The 21737-nt window shown below is 40.3% G+C and overlaps 1 protein-coding gene across 1 annotated transcript; it reads left to right on the top strand.

Annotated features, from left to right (window-relative positions):
- Positions 1-814: 814 nt before the first annotated feature.
- NDUFA10 (NADH:ubiquinone oxidoreductase subunit A10) lies at positions 815-18142 on the top strand. The gene is made up of 10 exons (XM_073646743.1): positions 815-970; positions 6418-6586; positions 6699-6914; positions 8519-8605; positions 12039-12160; positions 12264-12343; positions 12441-12495; positions 14821-14906; positions 16316-16424; positions 17872-18142. Exons 1-10 carry the CDS (start codon positions 908-910, stop codon positions 17938-17940), a joined length of 1056 nt encoding a protein of 351 aa, XP_073502844.1. The 5' UTR covers positions 815-907; the 3' UTR covers positions 17941-18142.
- The last annotated feature ends 3595 nt before the right edge of the window (positions 18143-21737 follow it).

The following is a 21737-nucleotide window of genomic DNA, read 5'->3' as shown; positions in this document are numbered from 1 at the left end:
CACAGGTGCACACGGACATGGATTTCCCCCGGTACTGGTTCTTCCAGTACCTGAAATATCCGGACATGTGAAACCGGCCTTAGTCTAGGAGAGCCTCTGTGGCCTTCTTCTGGCCTCATAGACTTACACTGAGTTGTGACTTCTGGATCATCCAGCAAACACTGCAGCGATCCGGCAGCTCACAACCTGCAGAAGACCAACCGCAGCGGCACGGATAAAAGATGAAAACGGCGGCTGGTGAGTAACATGTATTAGTGACACCACTCTGGCAGTGAAATAAATAAAAACCACTGGAGTGGTGCTTTAAGTTTTGCAGCAGACATTTCTTCACCAAAAACATGTTTCTAGTCAGAAAAAAATGCTGCATACATCAGTTTTTGTGTTTTTTTCCCCATTTATTTGAACAGATGAAAAACGTTGCAAAACCGCTGAAAGAATTGGCATGCTGCAGTTACTGCAAAACGCATATTTTCCCAGTAAAATCTTAACGTGTGAACAAGCCCTTAATAATCCCTGAAGGGGTCTTTACATGCAGAAGTTTCAGTCTCCACTTGTAAATTCTTATAGACCACCAGGTTTGAGGCTCGTGGTTTATTGCTGCATTTACCACAGAAAATCTTAAACTTTTGAAAAGCGTGAATTTTTCAAGTCTGAAAAGCAGAAAGTGTAGATGTAATCCACAGCGGAGGAGGGGGCTGCGACTAGAGGGAGATATATATGTATATACACATGGCTGACATGACTACATAGCCCGACATTCCCCGACGGCAGACCTGTCAACTCACACCACCGCTGGTAACCAGGACTACGTGGACTGAGCAGGCGGCGAGGACAGCCCGTGACGTCACTTTCTTGCGTCGCTCATTGGAAGGACCCCGGCGCAGGTTGTCCCGGGAAGGGCAGAAACATGTTCGGGAGGACTGTGCTCCGTGGCCTGAGAGTTACCGGGAGAACCGGCGTCCTGTGCGTGGTGAGGACCGGGATGCAGCACACAATAGCTGGGAATGGAGATAAAGGTGCAATGTCCGCACCCGGTGCCCAGACCGCGTCCTGACTGATGGCACTGTGATTGTGCTGCAGCCTCCAGTGCTGTGTGTTAATAGGCAACAGCACAGTTATATGTGGCAGCTGCAACCGCACTGTGATAATGTACACAAATAACTATCAGTGGTGTATATACATGGAGCTGTCAGTGTGATCGCTGCTGTATGTATGTGTATATATATATATATATATATATATATATAGCTGTCAGTGTGTGCGGTACTGTATATACATAGAGCTGTCAGTGTGATCGCTGCTGTACTGTATATACGTAGAGCAGTTAGTGTGATCGGTACTGTATATACATATAGCTGTCAGTGTGATCGGTGCTGTATATACATATAGCTGTCAGTGTGATCGGTGCTGTATATACGTAGAGCTGTCAGTGTGATCGGTACTGTATATACATATAGCTGTCAGTGTGATCGCTGCTGTACTGTATATACGTAGAGCTAGAGCAGTTAGTGTGATCGGTACTGTATATACGTAGAGCTGTCAGTGTGATCGGTACTGTATATATGTAGAGCTGTCAGTGTGATCGGTACTGTATATACGTAGAGCTGTCAGTGTGATCGCTGCTGTATATACATATAGCTCAGTGTGATCACTGCTGTATATACATATAGCTCAGTGTGACCGCTGCTGTATATACATATAGCTCAGTGTGACCGCTGCTGTATATACATATAGCTCAGTGTGACCGCTGCTGTATATACATATAGCTCAGTGTGACCGCTGCTGTATATACATATAGCTCAGTGTGATCGCTGCTGTATATACATGTAGCTGTCAGTGTGATGGGCGCTTTGTATACATGTAGCTGTCAGTGTGATCGGCGTTGTATGTACGTGTAGGGAGCTGTCAGTGTGATCGGCGCTGTATGTACATTACAGACCAAAAGTTTGGCAACACCTTCTCATTTAAAGATTTTTCTGTATTTTCATGACTATGAAAATTGTACATTCACACTGAAGGCATCAAAACTATGAATTAACACATGTGGAATTATATACTTAACAAAAAAGTGTGAAACAACTGAAAATATGTCTTATATTCTAGGTTCTTCAAAGTAGCCACCTTTTGCTTTGATGACTGCTTTGCACACTCTTGGCATTCTCTTGATGAGCTTCAAGAGGTAGTCACTGGAAATGGTCTTCACTTCACAGGTGTGCCCTGTCAGGTTTAATAAGTGGGATTTCTTGCCTTATTAATGGGGTTGGGACCATCAGTTGTGTTGTGCAGAAGTCAGGTGGATACACAGCTGATAGTCCTACTGAATAGACTGTTAGCTGCTGTTTCTTGCCATAATACAAATTCTAAGTAAAGAAAAATGAGTGGCCATCATTAGTTTAAGAAATGAAGGTTAGTCAGTGCGAAAAATTGGGAAAACTTTGAATGTGTCCCCTAGTGCAGTTGCAAAAGCCATCAAGCTGTACAAAGAAACTGGCTCACGTGTGGACCGCCCCAGGAAAGAAAGACCAAGAGTCACCTCTGCTTCTGAGGATAAGTTTATCCGAGTCACCAGCCTCAGAAATCACAGGTTAACAGCAGCCCAGATTAGAGACCAGGTCAATGCCACACAGAGTTCTAGCAGCAGACACATCTCTACACCTCCAGGCTGTGTAAGGGCTATTTGACCAAGAAGGAGAGTGATGGGGTGCTACGCCAGATGACCTGGCCTCCACAGTCACCAGACCTGAACCCAATTGAGATGGTTTGGGGTGAGCTCCGGACCACAGAGTGAAGGCAAAAGGGCCAACAAGTGCTAAGCATCTCTGGGAACTCCTTCAAGATTGTTGGAAGACCATTTCCTGTGACTACCTCTTGAAGCTCATCAAGAGAATGCCAAGAGTGTGTAAAGCAGTCATCAAAGCAAAAGGTGGCTACTTTGAAGAACCTAGAATATAAGACATATTTTCAGTTGTTTCACACTGTTTGTTAAGTATATAATTCCACATGTGTTAATTCATAGTTTTGATGCCTTCAGTGTGAATGTACAATTTTCATAGTCATGGAAATACAGAAAAATCTTTAAATGAGAAGGTGTGTCCAAACTTTTGGTCTGTACTGTACATATAGCTCAGTGTGATCGGTGTTGTACTGTATATACATATAGTCAGTGTGCATGTATATACATATAAAGAGCTGTCAGTGTGATCGGCGCTGTATATACATATAAAGAGCTGTCAGTGTGATCGGCGCTGTATATACATGTAGCTGTCAGTGTGATCGGTACTGTACTATATGTACATATATATATATATATATATAGCGGTCAGTGTGATCGGTACTGTATATACATACAGTACAGACCAAAAGTTTGGACACACCTTCTCATTTAAAGATTTTTCTGTATTTTCATGACTTTGAAAATTGTACATTCACACTGAAGGCATCAAAACTATGAATTAACACATGTGGAATTATATACTTAACAAAAAAAGTGTGAAATAACTGAAAATATGTCTTATATTCTAGGTTCTTCAAAGTAGCCACCTTTTGCTTTGATGACTGCTTTGCACACTCTTGGCATTCTCTTGATGAGCTTCAAGAGGTAGTCACTGGAAATGGGTTCCACTTCACAGGTGTGCCATGTCAGGTTTTATAAGTGGGATTTCTTGCCTTATAAATGGGGTTGGGACCATCAGTTGTGTTGTGCAGAAGTCAGGTGGATACACAGCTGATAGTCCTACTGAATAGACTGTTAGAATTTGTATTATGGCAAGAAAAAAGCAGCTAAGTAAAGAAAAACGAGTGGCCATCATTACTTTAAGAAATGAAGGTCAGTCAGTCCGAAAAATTGGGCAAACTTTGAAAGTGTCCCCAAGTGCAGTTGCAAAAACCATCAAGCTCTACAAAGAAACTGGCTCACATGAGGACCGCCCCAGGAAAGGAAGACCAAGAGTCACCTCTGCTTCTGAGGATAAGTTTATCCGAGTCACCAGCCTCAGAAATCGCAGGTTAACAGCAGCTTAGATTAGAGACCAGGTCAATGCCACACAGAGTTCTAGCAGCAGACACATCTCTTCAACAACTGTTAAGAGGAGACTTTGTGCAGCAGGCCTTCATGGTAAAATAGCTGCTAGGAAACCACTGCTCATTACAGGCAACAAGCAGAAGAGACTTGTTTGGGCTAAAGAACACAAGGAATGGACATTAGACCAGTGGAAATCTGTGCTTTGGTCTGATGAGTCCAAATTTGAGATCTTTGGTTCCAACCACCGTGTCTTTGTGCGACGCAGAAAAGGTGAATGGATGGACTCTACATGCCTGGTTCCCACCGTGAAGCATGGAGGAGGAGGTGTGATGGTGTGGGGGTGCTTTGCTGGTGACACTGTTGGGGATTTATTCAAAATTGAAGGCATACTGAACCAGCATGGCTACCACAGCATCTTGCAGCGGCATGCTATTCCATCCGGTTTGCGTTTAGTGGACCATCATTTATTTTTCAACAGGACAATGACCCCAAACACACCTCCAGGCTGTGTAAGGGCTATTTGACCAAGGAGGAGAGTGATGGGGTGCTACGCCAGATGACCTGGCCTCCACAGTCACCAGACCTGAACCCAATCGAGATGGTTTGGGGTGAGCTGGACCGCAGAGTGAAGGCAAAAGGGCCAACAAGTGCTAAGCATCTCTGGGAACTCCTTCAAGATTGTTGGGAAAACCATTTCCGGTGACTACCTCTTGAAGCTCATCAAGAGAATGCCAAGAGTGTGCAAAGCAGTCGTCAAAGCAAAAGGTGGCTACTTTGAAGAACCTAGAATATAAGACATATTTTCAGTTGTTTCACACTTTTTTGTTAAGTATATAATTCCACATGTGTTAATTCATAGTTTTGATGCCTTCAGCGTGAATGTACAATTTTCATAGTCATGAAAATACAGAAAAATCTTTAAATGATAAGGTGTGTCCAAACTTTTGGTCTGTACTGTATATATAGCTGTCAGTGTGATCGGTACTGTATATACATATAGGTCAGTTTGATCGGTGCTGTACTGTGTGTGTGTGTGTGTGTGTGTGTATATATATATATATCAGTGTGATCGGTACTGTATATGCATATAGCTGTCAGTGTTATCGGTGCTGTACTGTATATACATGTAGCTGTCAATGTGATCGGTGCTGTACCGTATGTACATGTAGCTGTCAATGTGATCGGTGCTGTACCGTATGTACATGTAGCTGTCAATGTGATCGGTGCTGTACCGTATGTACATGTAGCTGTCAATGTGATCGGTGCTGTACCGTATGTACATATAGCTGTCAGTGTGATCGGTGCTGTACCGTATATACATATAGCTGTCAGTGTGATCGGTGCTGTACTGTATATACGTATAGCTGTCAGTGTGATCGGTGCTGTACCGTATATACATATAGCCGTCAGTGTGATCGGTGCTGTACTGTATATACATATAGCTGTCAGTGTGATTTGGAGTCTCCCAATGTCTATGTAATGTTTCATCTTGTGATATTTATCAGGGATCTGTATTTTCCATATTTTCATTGTTAATATTTTCCATACTAATACTAAGGAATTTGATGGCTAGGCTCCCACAGGGTGAACACGGAGTGGATATTTGGGTGAAAAATACACTGCATATTACAGTAACAATATTGTGGATGAGATTTCACAAAATGTCATGCACTGTAAATGGACCAGCGCTGCCGATTTGAAACTGACAGTACGTCAATTTATGCTGCAAATGTCACCATGGATTTCACTTTTTGCAACTCAAGGACTAGATGTTCTGCAATTCCTTAAAATTGTCCGAACCTCGCACCTCCTTCTCCAAGACTTCTCTTGTGCTCTGGAATGCTCTACCCCAGACGATCCGACTGATGCCTAGCCACCACGTCTTTTAAGCGCGCTTTAAAAACCCATCTCTTTAAACAAGCCTACCACCTCAACTCACTAACCTAACTTTCCCCTCTTCCCTCCTTCTAAATATTATTCAGAATCTGCTCCCTACTATTCATCTGTCTCCACACCCTCCATTCACTCGATAACTGCACTCGATACTTGATTATTGCACTAACATACGGGCTGATGACCGGATCATGCAGCTTTATATGAAAATCCCTATTTATTATAATTGCCAGACCTGAAATAACAAGCACTTTCCACCTATTGTGTCCCCCATTTCATTGTAGATTGTAAGCTTGCGAGCAGGGACCTCACTCCTAATGTAACTGTTTAAACTGTCTTACCTTGTATTGAATTTGTCTGTATATGTCACCGCTTAATTGTAAAGTGCTGCGAAATATGTTGGTGCTATATAAATAAAAATAATAATTATTATTATTAGAATTGCCACATCTATTAGGAGCAACCCTTAATTCTCGGCTTCTTTTTGTTTGGGTTTGAAACAGGCCCAGCTCCATGTGAGCTCAAGACATGGTCTGAAATATGGCTACCTGGCCTACATGCTTGGTGAGAGGACCACCAAGCGGTTTGGGCCGAACAGCAAAATCATCACCGTTGATGGAAACTTAGCTTCTGGCAAAGGCAAACTTGCTGAGGCACTGGCTGAGAAACTGGGTGAGATGAGAGCGAGCCATCTCTGTGGTGTAGATACATCTGATTGCGGTTTGCTGACTAGCTGATGATGGAGTAATGTCCTCCATCTTCTGATTTTTCTTCCGTTTCCCAGGTATGAAATATATGCCAGAAGCCGATCAGAAGTATGCAAACAAAACCAGTGGTGAAAAAACCACCCTGCCGAACAAGTTCTGTGGCCTCTACAGCCTGGAGAAGTTCTATGAGGACCCCAAGTGTTCAGACGGGAACTCATACCGCATGCAAATCTGGATGTACTGTATGCGCATGCTGCAGTATGCTGATGCCCTGGATCATCTGCTGAGCACAGGTACATAAAAGATATAATGTTAATCCCTTCTCAATATGGGATGTAATAGTATGTCTTACATCGGGTCCCCATGTATGGAGTGGGTTCAGTAGCTGACTCCGCAGTATACCTGACAAATTCTGATAACATTACACAGCATGCAACAGCAGCAACCTGAGCTAGCTCCTATCGCTGCTGTCTGACTCCGCTGTCTATCACTGACAGTGGCATTAAAATTATGTGATCATGGGATTTGCATGGATCGTCATGGCTGACAGCCCCCATTGCTGTGACTTTCATCCTCCTGTAAAGATCAGCCTGTAGTTGGGCTCTATAGGAGGATGTCATTTGCTGTTTATACTGCAATATGGTGGCATTGCTGTATATCGAATAGGTGATCATGAGTTCTTGTCTCCTGCAGGTCAGAAAAAAAAATTAAAATCACCCGTTTTTTTTTCCAGTTAAAAAGATTTAGTGTTACCGAGTCTGTAAGAGTTCAATCAATCAAAATATACAATGAATTAGCCTATAAGGTAAACGCCGTAAAGAAGGGAAAAAAAAGTTGATATGCCTTCTTTTTTTTTTTTTCGTTCTCCACTCCTCCGTAAAAGAAATACAATAAGAAGCAATTATAAAGGTCGTATGTATCCAAGAAATGGTATCCATATGTCCTTCAGTTCGCCACAAAAAAAAAAAAAAAAAAAAAAGCCTTCATCAATGGGAAAACAGAAATGTTACGGATCTCTGAAAATGTTCACACTAGCCAACTTTCTTTTTTTCCCAACTTTTTTTTGCTGGTCAAGTTACCGCTTTGAATGACAAAGATAAACGAATTTTTTTTATTTTTTTTTATCAGTACATCAAAAGCTAAAATTAATGTCGTCAATCAAAGCTGTAACTTTACCAGCAAAAAAAAAACAAGTCCTCTTACCAGTTACGGCTCTTGGAAGCTGGGGAGGAAAAAATGAAGGTATAAAAAATTGGAAAGGGAATAAATGGTTTTCCCATGAAGGTAATCGGTCCCACCACAATCCACACAATAGGGGTGCCCAGTCCCCTCCAGATAAATAACTTTCCTATTTTCGGTTATTGCGTCCCTTCTCCCTGTTGCTGCTGCTTTACTTAATATTTTTGTAAATAGATAGGTCTCCAAACTATGGCATTCATCATGTGTTTGGAAGCATATATGAGGCTGTTGGGTTTGGGTGGAAGACCCTCTGACAAGTCCGTGCATCAGACTGTTTCACGAAAGTCTGATTTCAATTTTTTTTATATCAATGTAATAAGTTCCCACGTGTCAGAATGTGTATTTTTACTTGTGGGTATTGAATTATATATTTTAAATGTATACTTTATGTAGCTTTTATGTATAAAATAATAGAGTCCAGTTCCATATAGCTGATACTTAGTTTCCAGTATAAGGAGGTCCTCATTAGGACGAATGACACAAGGGACCGGTCAGTATCTGTCTGCCGCTGATCTCTGGAGCAGCTGTCTCTGAGAAGGGGTTCTCCATTAGGGTCGTCGTCTTTATAGGGTTCTAGCACACTTTTTAAGAATGGGCTAGTATAGCATAGAGAGGAATGCAGTGGAGATAACTGGAGTGTTTGCTTTTTCCTCTTTAGGTCAGGGGGTGGTTCTGGAGCGCTCGGCCTTCAGTGATTACGTTTTCCTTGACGCCATGTACAAAAGCAAATACATCCGCAAAGAATGTAAGTAGATTCCAGCTGAAGCTTCTTTTTGCCTCAATACTTATGTAAAGTTTATAATGTCGCCTCCTGTGGCATTCCTATTATCTTCTATCAAACGTGTACATATTGCCCCTTTTGTTTCGAGGGAATCTGTAAGTGAGAATGTGCCAATGAAAGCTGCAGGATAGAGCACGGTAACACATGTTCAAGGATACCTATTCTGTCATCATCTGATGCACCCAAATTTGTGTTTTATTCATTTGCCAGTTAAGCTCTCAAGTGCCCTGGTGGGGCGTATCGTTGCCCTGGTGGGGCGTATCTGTGCACTTGTAGTGCTGTGTGAGGCCCCCGCTTCTTAAGTGACAGTGGAGACAAGGACTCTGTTGCACTACAACACCTCTGCTCTCCACTGTCAATCAAGAAATAGGAGCGGCGCCGTCGTGAAGAAGCAAAGAGAAGCCGAGGACGATAAATGCAACGATTCACCCACCACTGCAAGTGAGAGCATTTCTGCCTTTAAAGCACTGGACAATGATAGATTAGGTATTCTATGTAATGTGTGCAGAAATTTCCACAAGCTCATAGTACAGAGAGGTATAGTTGAGCCAGATTAATGACTGAAGCTGTTCTTACTGCAGTGGATTTCTATGGGCAATGTCATATGACTTTCAGTACAAGATGTTGTGTGTACATGAGGAATAACACTATTTCTGCCCATTATGTGACTTAGATCTTGCAATTTTCCTATTTTGCATCAGAAGCTTAAGCATTTTCACTTTGTACTCTGCCTTTTTTCCCTCTTCAGTTTCTTCCCACTCCCCTCTCCAATGGCTCACTGCCGTCAGTTTCGTCAACTGTATAGTGGCTGCGGCCTGGTATTACACATATGCCCCTATTCAAATGAATATGGGTGGATGTGCAGTATCCGCTGCTCTTACTATACAGTTGACAGCCGAGCTGATCCGTTCCACACCTGATCAAACCTGGCTGGCACTGGGAACAGCTGATAGGTGGCGATACTGGGTGTCGGACCCCCCCACCAATCTGATATTGATGACTTGTCCTAAGGGTGCAATCAGATGGCCCTATAAATCGGAGCAAGATTGGAACCAGGGCTGTGGAGTCGCTAAGCCAAACCTCCAACTCAGACTCCGACTCCTCAATTTCCATGACACCTATTCCGACTCCCTCATACATGGCTCATGTTTAAGTGATAAATTTACTGTAGCACAGATTAATCTCAGCTAAAAGTCTAGACCCTTAGATCAGGAATAGGACAGACATTTATAGGACATTTCTTAACTTGCCCAAATTCTTATGAAAAAATATTCCCCACAAACTGCATTGAACTACTGTACCCAATTTATTATATATTTTAGGAGTCGGAGTTGGTCCATTTTATACGGACTACGACTCCACACCAACATGGGCTCCAACTCCACAGCCCTGATTGGAACGCAGGGCACGGACCGGCCGGTGGCTCTCTTGACCTGAGCACCACAGTTTCATGTGTTTTTATGCAGCTGTCACACACGGGTCGGGAGAGCCGCCGGCTGGTCCGTGCCCTGCGTTCCAATCTCGCTCCCATTTATTTGGCCGTCTGACTGTGCCTTAAGGATAATCATCAATATAAAAGTCCCGGACATCCCCTTATAAAATGACTGATAAGTGAAGAAAGAAGCCTGTTTCTCTGATAAGATATACAGTTGTGCTCAAAAGTTTACATACCCCGGCAGAATTTTTCCTTTCTTGGCCTTGTTTTGGAGAATATGAATGATAACAAAAAAACTTTTTCTCCACTCATGGTTATTGGTTGGGTGAAGCCATTTATTGTCAAACTACTGTGTTTTCTCTTTTTAAATCTTAATGACAACCAAAAACATCCAAATGACCCTGATCAAAAGTTCACATACCCTGGTGATTTTGGCTTGATAACATGCACAGAATTTGACACAAATGGGTTTGAATGGCTACTAAAGGTAACATCCTCACCTGTGACCTGTTTGCTTGTAGTCAGTGTGTGTGCATAAAAGCTGAGTGAGTTTCTGGGATCCAGACAAACTCTTGCATCTTTCATCCAGCCACTGACGTTTCTGGATTGTGAGTCATGGGGAAAGCAAAAGAATTGTCAACGGATCTACGGGAATAGGTAGTTGAACTATATAACACAGGAAAGGGATACAAAAAAAATATCCAAGGAATTGATAATGCCAGTCAGCAGCGTTCAAACTGTGATTAACAAATAGAAAATCAGGGGCTCTGTAAAAACCAAACTACGGTCAGGTAGACCAACAAAAATGTCAGCCACAACTGCCAGGAAAATTGTTCGGGATGCAAAGAAAAACCCACAAATAACATCAGCTGAAATTCAGGACTCTCTGAAAACGAGCGGTGTGGTTGTTTCAAGATGCGCAATAAGAAGGCACTTGAAGAAAAATGGGCTGCATGGTTGAGTCGCCAGAAGAAAGCCATTACTGTGCAAATGCCACAAAGTATCTCGCCTACAATACGCCAAACAGCACAGAGACAAGCCTCAAAACTTCTGGAACAAGGTAATTTGGAGTGATGAGACCGAAATTGAACTTTTTGGCCACAACCATAAGCGTTACATTTGGAGAGAGGTCAACAAGGCCTATGATGAAAGGAACACCATTCCTACTGTAAAGCACGGAGGTGGATCGCTGATGTTTTGGGGATGTGTGAGCTACAAAGACACAGGAAACTTGGTAAAAGTTGAAGGAAAGATGAATGCAGCACATTGTCAGCAAATACTGGAGGCAAATTTGTACGCATGGGACGTACTTGGACGTTTCAACATGACAACGATCCAGAATACAAGGCCAAGTCGCCCTATCATTGGCTACAGCAGAACAAAGTGAAGGTTCTGGAGTGGCCATCTCAGTCTCCTGACCTCAATATCATTGAGCCACTCTGGGGAGATCTCAAGCATGCAGTTCATGCTAGACAGCCCAGGAATTTACAGGAACTGGAGGCTTTTTGCCAAGAATAATAATAAGCTTTACCATGTGAGAAAATAAAGAACCTCATCCACAACTACCACAAAAGACTTCAAGTTGTCATTGAAGTTAGAGGGGGCAATACACGGTATTAAGAACTGGGGTATGTGAACTTTTGATCAGGGTCATTTGGATGTTTTTGGTTGTCATTAAGATTTAAAAAGAGAAAACACAGTAGTTTGACAATAAATGGATTCACCCAACCAATAACCATGAGTGGAGAAAAAGGTTTTTGTTATCATCCATATTCTCTGAAACAAGGTCAAGAAAGCAAAAATTCTGACGGGGTATGTAAACTTTTGAGCACAACTATATTACAAAGTTTCTTATCGTCACTTGTTCTAATTATTTATGAAAAAATAAGTGTAGTTTTTTACTATTGAAATTTTAAGTCCTATTTATTAATATCAATGATAGATTTTTCTTATTTTTCTCAGGCGTGAATCATTATAATGAGATCAAGAAAGTGAGCATTGACGAGTTCCTGCCTCCACACATGGTTATATATGTGGACGTTCCAGCAGCCGATGTCTACAAGAAAATACAAGACAGAGGAAATGTATATAACTTGCGATTTGATTTTTTTTTTTTTTTTTTTTTCTTCTTTTTCAGGTGGCACTGGTGTAATGTCTGTTACATGTGTTTTTTTTCTGTTCTTTTAGACAATTGAGAAGAAAGTTGAGCTATCTTACCTGCAGAATATTGAGGATGTATACAAAACATCCTTCCTTCCACAAATCAGGTGAGAATTTTAACATTTTTGTATAAGTCTTTGTGCCCTTTATTGATTTCTTAGCTGATGTAGTCATTGTTGATCTTTTTTTATGTTTCCACTCTAGTGAGACATCAGAGGTATTGCAGTATAGTAGTGCCCAAGCTGAGAATGCGGAGCAGGTAAGGAATTTGTATTGAACTCTTAAATGGTCAAAAGTTTAGGGTTATTTGTTCTCACTTAAGTCAATAAATAAAAACATAATTGAGTGGGGATGCAATGTTTTTAAAAGAAAATATCCGGAAAACTGCTCAATTTTGAGTTGGATCATGTCAGCAACACCACATTTTGACGTACGACAGCTACTGTACTTCACAGCATTGAATGTTTAAAAAAAAATATATATATATATATATATATATATATATATATATATATATATATATATATATATATATATATATATATATATATATATATATATATATATATATATATATATATATGTATGTATGTACCAACCAAAAGTTTGGACACGCCTTCTCATCAAGAGAATGCCAAGAGTGTGCAAAGCAGTCATCAAAGCAAAAGCTGGCTACTTTGAAGAACCTAGAATATAAGACATATTTTCAGTTGTTTCACACTTTTTTGTTAAGTATATAATTCCACATGTGTTAATTCATAGTTTTGATGCCTTCAGTGTGAATGTACAATTTTCATAGTCATGAAAATACAGAAAAATCTTTAAATGAGAAGGTGTGTCCAAACTTTTGGCCTGTACTATATATATATATATATATATATATATATATATATATATATAATATTGTGTGTGTGTGTATTATACATACTACAGTGCATGTATTTAAAGATGCTAAATCGTTTTTGCAATTAGGCTTCAGTTAAAATTTTTCACTGTTTGCCTTCTACAACTTCTGTGTTGTGCTGTCTATTGCTAGCTGCAGAATGAGCCAGATGGGAATCTGTCAGTGAGCTCGTTCTGTCAGTCTGACAGAAGAGTTTGTATTTTCCTGAACTCCTGTCATCTGAATCATGACCACATCAAAGTTGTGCAGGGAAACAAAGAGTTTGTAAAAGCCAAACGGTACATTTTTAATGTAACCCAATTGCAAAAATCAGTTTTAGTCCAAAAGACACGCATTTAAGGGTGGACAATCCTTATAAAGACCCAAAAAGTAAATGTAAGTCATGGTCACGTCTTAGTTCCTGCACAATTCCGCACATTTTTTTCGTGCTGATCTTGCAGTCGCACTTACAGCACTCACGAGATCGGCAGCAGGAGCGCAACCTGCAACCGCCAGGAGCAAATCTAATTTCAGACAAAGCAGTTTCACTCCTTAGATGCTGCTGTCGATGGTGATGGGGGCATTTTAAGTAGCTAGAGAAAGGGGGGCTTCCTCTATCCCTCTCTCAAGTGCAATCGTGGGGTACAGATGGGTAGCTATGGCAGCCGAGGGTTTAATAATGACCCCCAAATCTGTCTTCCTATGACACCTGTTAGAGTCTGTATGAGGCTGGGCCTAATATAATTCCTGTCAGTTTTATACTGACTGCCTCAATACACTGCAATACTGAAGTATTGCTGGGTATAATATGAGCGATCAATTTTGTACAAGTTCAAGTCCCAGAACGGGACTTAAAAAAAAAAATGGTAAAATAGGTAGAAAAAAGTGAAAACATAACAGCTAATTGATGTCACCATGTCTGAATGGTCTGTGCTATACATTATTTGCCCTGTTTAAACTTTACTGTAAAAAATTAAAATAAAAAATGATGGCAAAATTGTTGTTTTTCTTCATCCATCTCAAAGAATGGAATAAAGAGTGTTTTAAAAATTCACGTGCCCCAAAATTATATTGATTAAAAACATGGACTCATCTTGCGAAAAAATAAGCCCTTGCATATCAACATCCGCAGAAAAATTAAAAAGTTATGTCTGTCAGAAAATGAAGCCACAACAAACAAATGTGTGTTTTTTATTATAAAATGTTGTTTTTATTGTGCTAAAGTAATAAAATATGAAGAAAAACTGTTCTTTCTTTGTGTCTACTCTCAAAATTAATTTAACATGTCAGTTATGTCTTGCTGTGAATGTCGTAAAACTGAAATCTTAAAAAAAAAAAAAAAAATAGATAAACGAAAAATGGTAAAATTGCTGTTATTTTTGCATCTTTAAAAAAAAAATAATAAGAATTAATGAATATAAATTATTTGTACCTCAATGTAACACCATTAAAAAATACACTCATGGTGAAAAAAAAAACAAAAGCCCACATTTGTCCACATCAACAGAAAAATAAAATTAATGCTGCTTTTGGAAATATAAAAAATGTCAGGGGGCATAATATGGGCACCCATACAGGGTTAAAGTTGCCACAGTAAATTTTTTGTTCCATTTGCAAAAATTCTAATGAATTTTTATATAAATTTGTCTTCCGCTATCCTTTGGGTCATTGAGGTTATACTGAGATATTCCTATCTTGTAGATTGCAGAAGACATTGAAAATGTAAAAATTACTAAAGCTCCATGGACGGATCAGAATGACGTCACCTACCATCATTTACGTATACTGTGAGTGTTTTTATATTCTTGTTTTTCGCAAAGGTTAGGTGGATAATTCGTTCTTGAACTCTTTGAAAGGAGTCTGATTGAAAAAAAACAAAAAAAAAAAAACGTGGAGGTTCGGATAAGGATTTTTCACTGCTGCCTCTTTTGTTGCCCTTGTTTGCTCTTGTTTACTTGGCTGTAGCGGTGACATCCCGTCTACAATACATGATCGCTAAAGCCAGTCACTAGACTCAGCAATAATGGTGAGGTAGACTGCTAAGGCTGCAGCAGTCACTTGTAGACACTGACCGCACCTCACTGCTGCAGCCCTGTAAGCAAAAACTCACTTGGAGCAGTGGTGAGGTGATGGTGCTGGAGCAGCAGGGTGGTGGTCCTGGTGCAGCGTGGTGATGGTGCTGGAGCAGCGGTGTGGTGGTAGTCCTGATGCAGCGTAGAGGTGGTGCTGGAGCAGCATAGAGGTGGTGATTCAATAGGTGAGTAATGCTTGTTATGTTAAAGTATTGCATGCTAGTGGCCCATTCTTTCCCAATTTTGGCTAAATATTTGTATAGTTTTATCGTTCAACATCTTAAAGGTATTTCTTTTATTTTCTTCAGAGTGGCCTTTTTTTTAAATGTCAGATGGTGTCTCTGTTTGCTTACATTCTGTATAAATGCCACACCTTAAACATAGGCCAACGGAGGATCAAACAGAGCTCAAATGTGTTCAACATTAATAAAAACGTGATTAAAAACAATGGGAGAATCATAAAAAAGAGTTAAAGTAGTTGCTTGTGGTATCGGGTCAGGTCATATTTATTTTTGAACAATGACATATGGAATCTGATTAGTTGCCATTCACATGTACTGCTTTGTACCAGTTTGAGTTCGTCTCATCCAATGATTGCCCTCTTTCAAGAAAAGGTTGCTCAGATTGGGCTGCTCCCTCTTGGGTGTGGGATTTGGAGGCACTTAAGTGATACTTCTTACGATGGTTTATTGACAAATATGGACAACATGGGTATATATGATATGGGACAACACATGAACTGTTTACTAGGGACTAGGGGTCATCTCTTCTGGTACAGAGCGGGTTATACATGGCATGATGTACAGAGAGCAATAGTAAGGGCGAAATCAATTATAGACACAAATAGATTGCTGTTATTTTGATCCAGGAACATATGAGACTGCACCTTATATTAAATTTTTTTAGGGAAATCTGACCGCAGTGAGCTCATTTGCAGCGCTTTTCACCTTTTCACATAGTACTGAGGAAGGATGAACTTGATGCAACTTTTTGTCTTTTGTTTAGGTTATTCTATGTACATATTTATGTAACTTTATGACTCCATATAAATGGTTACAAGGTGTGAACATGTATAAATGTATCGTCTTACCTTTTTTATGTATCTTGTGCCAACTTAATTTTAGGGTCCAGGACAAATACAATATTATTGATCTCTACAACCTGCCCACCTTCGTCCCAGAAGTCACAGTTGGTGGATTAGATTACGACAAGCTGTTTTATCAGTACAAAGATGTAAGAATCCTGCGCTCTTTTTCTTTTACAGATGTTTGTAATTCGCCTTCTTGCTAAAATGACTTTTTAAAACTCCTAAAAGTATTTGTAAAATGGTTGTCTGAATTAAAGTGAGGGGTGAGTGAAGAAGTAAGGGATGGATACAAAATATCAAAATGATGCTTACTCGCTGTATACCCTGTGACTCCAGCGATGGCTGCTCCACTGGTGTGACAGGAAGCCATGGTCCGTGCTAGGCTGCAGCCATCAAGGTGCTGTCACGCTAGGTGAGGCGAGGACCAAGTGTACAACGATGGGAAAAGGGGGGAAACCTAACAGCTAGGTAAAGGGAGAGTGGAGACCTCTAGGTAGATCTTACAACACCCTGACTCCCCTACCGTCCATAAAATAGGTTCCGCACCTATCGCGAAGCAGGATACCTAATCCCTTACTAGCCCTAGAGCTAGGCCCTAGGTAGGGAGGGGATGAGGTGAGCACTAGTCAGCCCCCACTGCAACTAAAGACAAACAAGGAAAACAGTCAAGGGGATACACTTAGCTTGAGAAGACGACAATAATCCTCCAAGAAGAAACTATCTGACTGATAGTACTCCAGGCCTGAGCAGGGGAAAATAGTTATATCATGGGTGACTCTGGAGACACTGAGGATTTTTATATATCAAGCAAGGGTGTGTCAATTAGCAGCGGAAGGTGGAGATCACTGCAGGGTCCTAGCGAGAGAAGGATACCACTGCACTACGGAGATGAAAGGATCAAGAAGGTGTCTGCAAAGCCAAGCGCATCGACCTTCTACAGCCGGATCCAGAACGACTGTCTGTCAAACCTGATACACCCATGACAGGTGCCTGGAACGGCGAGTTATCAGTTGGTCCTGTGATGACGCGCTGTTCACATAACTCTACCGCTGCGGCCATCCAAAGGAACGGGACATCAACACTTCCCGTGCTAATGGAGCAGGATACACCGTACTAAGTGTTTACCTCCTTGCCCCCCAATGTCATAACGAGAAATAGACATTTTAAAGATAATGTCTTCCTAAAATAAAAAATAACCAATATTTACTATGACTCTTAAGTCACTCGGCAAACTGCTTTTCAGCCTTGGTTATTCCCTGTTTGTAGGAAAAGCTTAGTGACCGGAAATAAGACTTCTGAATGGCCAACCTTAGCTACAGTGATCCATCCCACACTAACATATCACAGCATAACTAAGCAGATTTACCATTCGGGCCTTCCTGATACAATAGCCGCCATATTTGCTGTCACCCTGCTTTCCATGGAACGGACACAACTAATAGACAGTAAATGGATTTTTTTCAGAACGTTAACAGAAGGGCACAGATGTGAAGATATTTGGGTTATTTTTTTATTTACCGTATTTAATTTTGGGAATGGTCTTTTTAGTGCTATGTAAGAGTTTCTATCACTTTTTTTTTTATTCTTTTGCAGCTTCCTGGAAGAAAATATGCAAAAGGATACAATGAAGATATGGGAGACAAGAACATTTGGTTTAAGTGAATGATTTTGAAGCCTTTTTTTTTTTGTTCATAGCCTCTACTCCCATAAATGTTTCCACTACTGACTAGCAATACTCTTTACATCAGACTATTTGCAATCGGGGAGTAGTGAAGTTGAAGCCACAAGATATGGTGAATATCGCCAAGAACGTAATTTAATGCATCTGTCAGTCATGAATAAATATCTAAACTTTTCTTTGAAATTGTCATTGTTTTTACAGTACATTCATAAGCTGTAGTTGCATGCATTACACCCAGGTGCTAGCCCTGGCACACAGTTGTTCACTAATGCCACTCTTGCCCTGGCACACTGGGTGTGTTACTAAACAGGGCGACTGTCGGCACTGTAAGTAACATTATACTCACAAGGTATCCTTTAAGCAATCTCGGACTTAAACTCCATGTAGATCACAATATAGCACCAGCTGAGCCTAAAAAACAGAGCTCAATTGACCAAACAATAATTCTTTATTGAACACTCATAGAAAAAACATTAAAATAACACAATGCTGCTAGGAGAGGAGACACAGTCCATACCTAAATAATTCCTACCCTGTATTGCTAAATTGCTAGGATATGTAGTGTAACAAAACCACAGGACCAGAAGTTGGTCATCCCCCAGCATTGGAATAAAGTTCTATGTGCTAAAATTAGGTAAACAATAATTGATTACTAAATCACCACATGGAGCACTCAAAGGGGAAATGGGGGAATAATAAAATCGAATGCCCACCGTATAACACGTGCACGGATATTGTAAAAGACAGGCTCTCTTCCAGCCTGAATCTCTTATACCAACTTGTTCTGTAACAAACAGCAATACTTACATAAAGGGGTAGATACGGAATGTGCGTCCCCTCGCCCCTACAAGCGTTTCGCCCTCGCTTCGTTGGGTCGGCGCTCATAGCAAGTGAGCATTTCTGCTACACGCAGGTGATCTGCTCATCGCAGTTTCTAGTCTCCCATGGAGACTACTGAAGCATGCAAAAAGTAAAAAAAACAAAACTTTAGAAATATTAAAAAAATTAAAATATAAAAGTTTAAATCACCCCCCTTTCTGCCCCATTCAAAATAAAACAATTAAAAAAAATCCCACATACACATATTTGGTATCGCCGCATTCAGAGTCACCCGATCTATCAATATAAAATAAGAATTAATCTCATCGGTAAATGTCGTAACGGGAAAAAAATAAAAACGCCAGAATTACGTTTCTTTGGTTGCCGCAACATTGCAATAATGGGCGATCAAAACATCGGATCTACCCCAAAATGGGATCAATAAAAATGTCAGCTGAGCGCACAAAAAATAAACCCTCACCCGGCCCCAGATCCCCAAAAAATCGAGATGCTACGGGTCTCGGAAAGTGGTGCCATTTTTTTTTTTTTAAACAAATTTTGGATTTTTTTTTCACCACTTAAATTAAAAAGAACCTATACATATTTGGTGTCTACGAACTTGTAATGACCTGGAGAATAATAATGGTAGGTCAGTTTTAGCACTTAGTGAACATGTTTGTTTTTTTTACCAATTGTGGAATTGCACTTTTTTTGCAATTTCACCGCAATTGGAATTTTTTCCCGTTTTCCAGTACACGATATGGTTGTTATAAAGAAAACAGTTCTTAGAATTCAGATAGTCAATTCGAGCTCTGTGCACGTATCAATCCAGCAAAGTATGGCGGAAGATTTCAGCTATGAGGGTTGTAGATTAATTTTAAATGTAAACCATAAAGTAATAATAATCAAAGGTAGCTCAAAATGCGTTGGAACTTGCGTCACAGATCCTGCTAAAATTTTCAACAAAAAAGCGAAGCATGTTGCATGATTTCATGGGGTAAAAGGTGCAAACTTGACGGACCCCATTCTAATTGATGAGGTCTGTGGGGTGCTCATCTTTTGATGCAGCAGACTAACATAAATGATTAGCACAGATGTCAATGGTGCCCTACAGAACTAAAGTTTTGGAAATTAACTTAGTTTTACTGGAGAACTCCTTTATCACCAATCTGCAGGTTATATGGGGGCCTGACTGCAGGGACCTGCACCGATCGGCAGTGCGGGGAACTTTTATTCCCATATGGGATAGGACATAACTTGTTTTCACTGGACACCCACTTTTAATTATGCCTGGCATCATGCTGAAAAGGATTTTTTTTCTGGGGGAACATTAAAGGTACATACCCACAAGTTCAAATGCAACAAAGTTTTTGCAGTGTGCAAGTGTTAGAAATCTACTGCACATGGCTGAGGAGAAAATCCGCAGTATAAATTGACTGACGCTGCTGATGTGAAATCCACAACATGTTACCGTATTCTGCCACTAATCTGGATTTCATCCTCTGCAATGCACTGTACCATTATTGCAACAATATCAAATAGGCAGCAAATATGGCCCATTGTTGCATCGGACCCTACAAGTTGCCCCCTGACAGAGAAGGCTGCCTCACACTGCTGTAAATAAGTAGGAAATGGAATTTAAGGTGTTACCAAGTCTGGTTTAAAATATTAATTCTGAGAAAGCAAAAAGTGTCATGGCTGCTAAATAATTAAATATTGTAATTAGTTTTATATTTAATATTTGATGCCTGCTTTCAGTTGCAGTTTTCAAATTCAGAAAATTGGGTTGAAAAACTAATTACTTTCCCTATAAGCTTTACGGGGTAGAACACTGCTTTTAATATGGCAGCTGTAAGACATTGATATAGGGAGTTAGCTTCACAGCTTTTTATATTTAACATTATTGTTGTGAAACTCACATGATGGAAAAAAATTCAGGTATTTTTTGTTTTCTGTAAAAAAAATAAATGTGATAATATACTGAAAAACATACCGTAGTTAAAACCCCTTCTCATACAGGAGTCGTATAATTTGTGCTCTACAGCAGCAAATCAGGAAGAACCCATTAGAAAAAGTAGGGAAATCTTTTCTAATGGTTTTAACAAAAACTTCACTGTTTTATGCTGGATCTGATTCTACATCAAAACTGTCTTAAAGGGAATCTTTCAGAGAGAGACTCTGATTCTAGCGAAGTGTCACTTACTGGGCTGCTTGCTAGGAATATATCGGAATTCTGTATCTCCGAATGTATATAAAGTGTAGTCAATAGATTTTTCGATTACTATAGTATACGACAGTGCTTTTTGACCCTATTCTTAAAGTGTACCTAACAGCTGATGCATGCTGATCAACGGGCTGCATGTATCAAACACTGGCTGCACGACTCCAGCCATACAGTCATGGCCGTAAGTGTTGGCACCCTTGAAATTGTTCCAGAAAATGAAGCATTTCTCCCCCAAAAAATATTGCAGTTACCCATGTTTTGTTATACACATGTTTATTTCCTTTGTGTGTATTGGAACAACACAAGAAAAAAAGAAAAAAGGCAAATTGGACATAATTTCACACAAAACCCCAAAAATGTGCCGGACAAAATTGTTGGCACCTTCAACTTAATATTTGGTTGCACACCCTTTGGAATAAATAACAGCAATCAATCGCTTCCTATAACCATCAACAAGCTTCTTACATCTCTCACCTGAAATTTTGGAGCAAGGGCCAACAGCCCGATACACCGTGTCTGCAAATTGAGATTCTGATTTGGCTTTTATCCTAAGTCTTATTGCACGACTCGTTAAAGGGTTGATTGTGACTTGTAGGATTGCTGCTTCCAATAGGTGGCGCTATAGAGTACAAGTCCTCTTTTTCTCTGAAGAGGCAATGTGCATATTAAATTTCCCAGAGGAGTATTGCACGGCGAATAAGCCTCCTTACCTTGACGTGCTAGAGCTGGTGCGTC

This window comes from Phyllobates terribilis, unplaced genomic scaffold (genome assembly GCF_046119375.1).
Source record: "Phyllobates terribilis strain yellow unplaced genomic scaffold, ASM4611937v1 Scaffold_9__5_contigs__length_417890890, whole genome shotgun sequence".
NCBI classification, from domain to species: domain Eukaryota; kingdom Metazoa; phylum Chordata; class Amphibia; order Anura; family Dendrobatidae; genus Phyllobates; species Phyllobates terribilis.
Note: the sequence above shows the minus strand (reverse complement) of the source record. Positions and strands in the feature narration are given on the sequence as shown.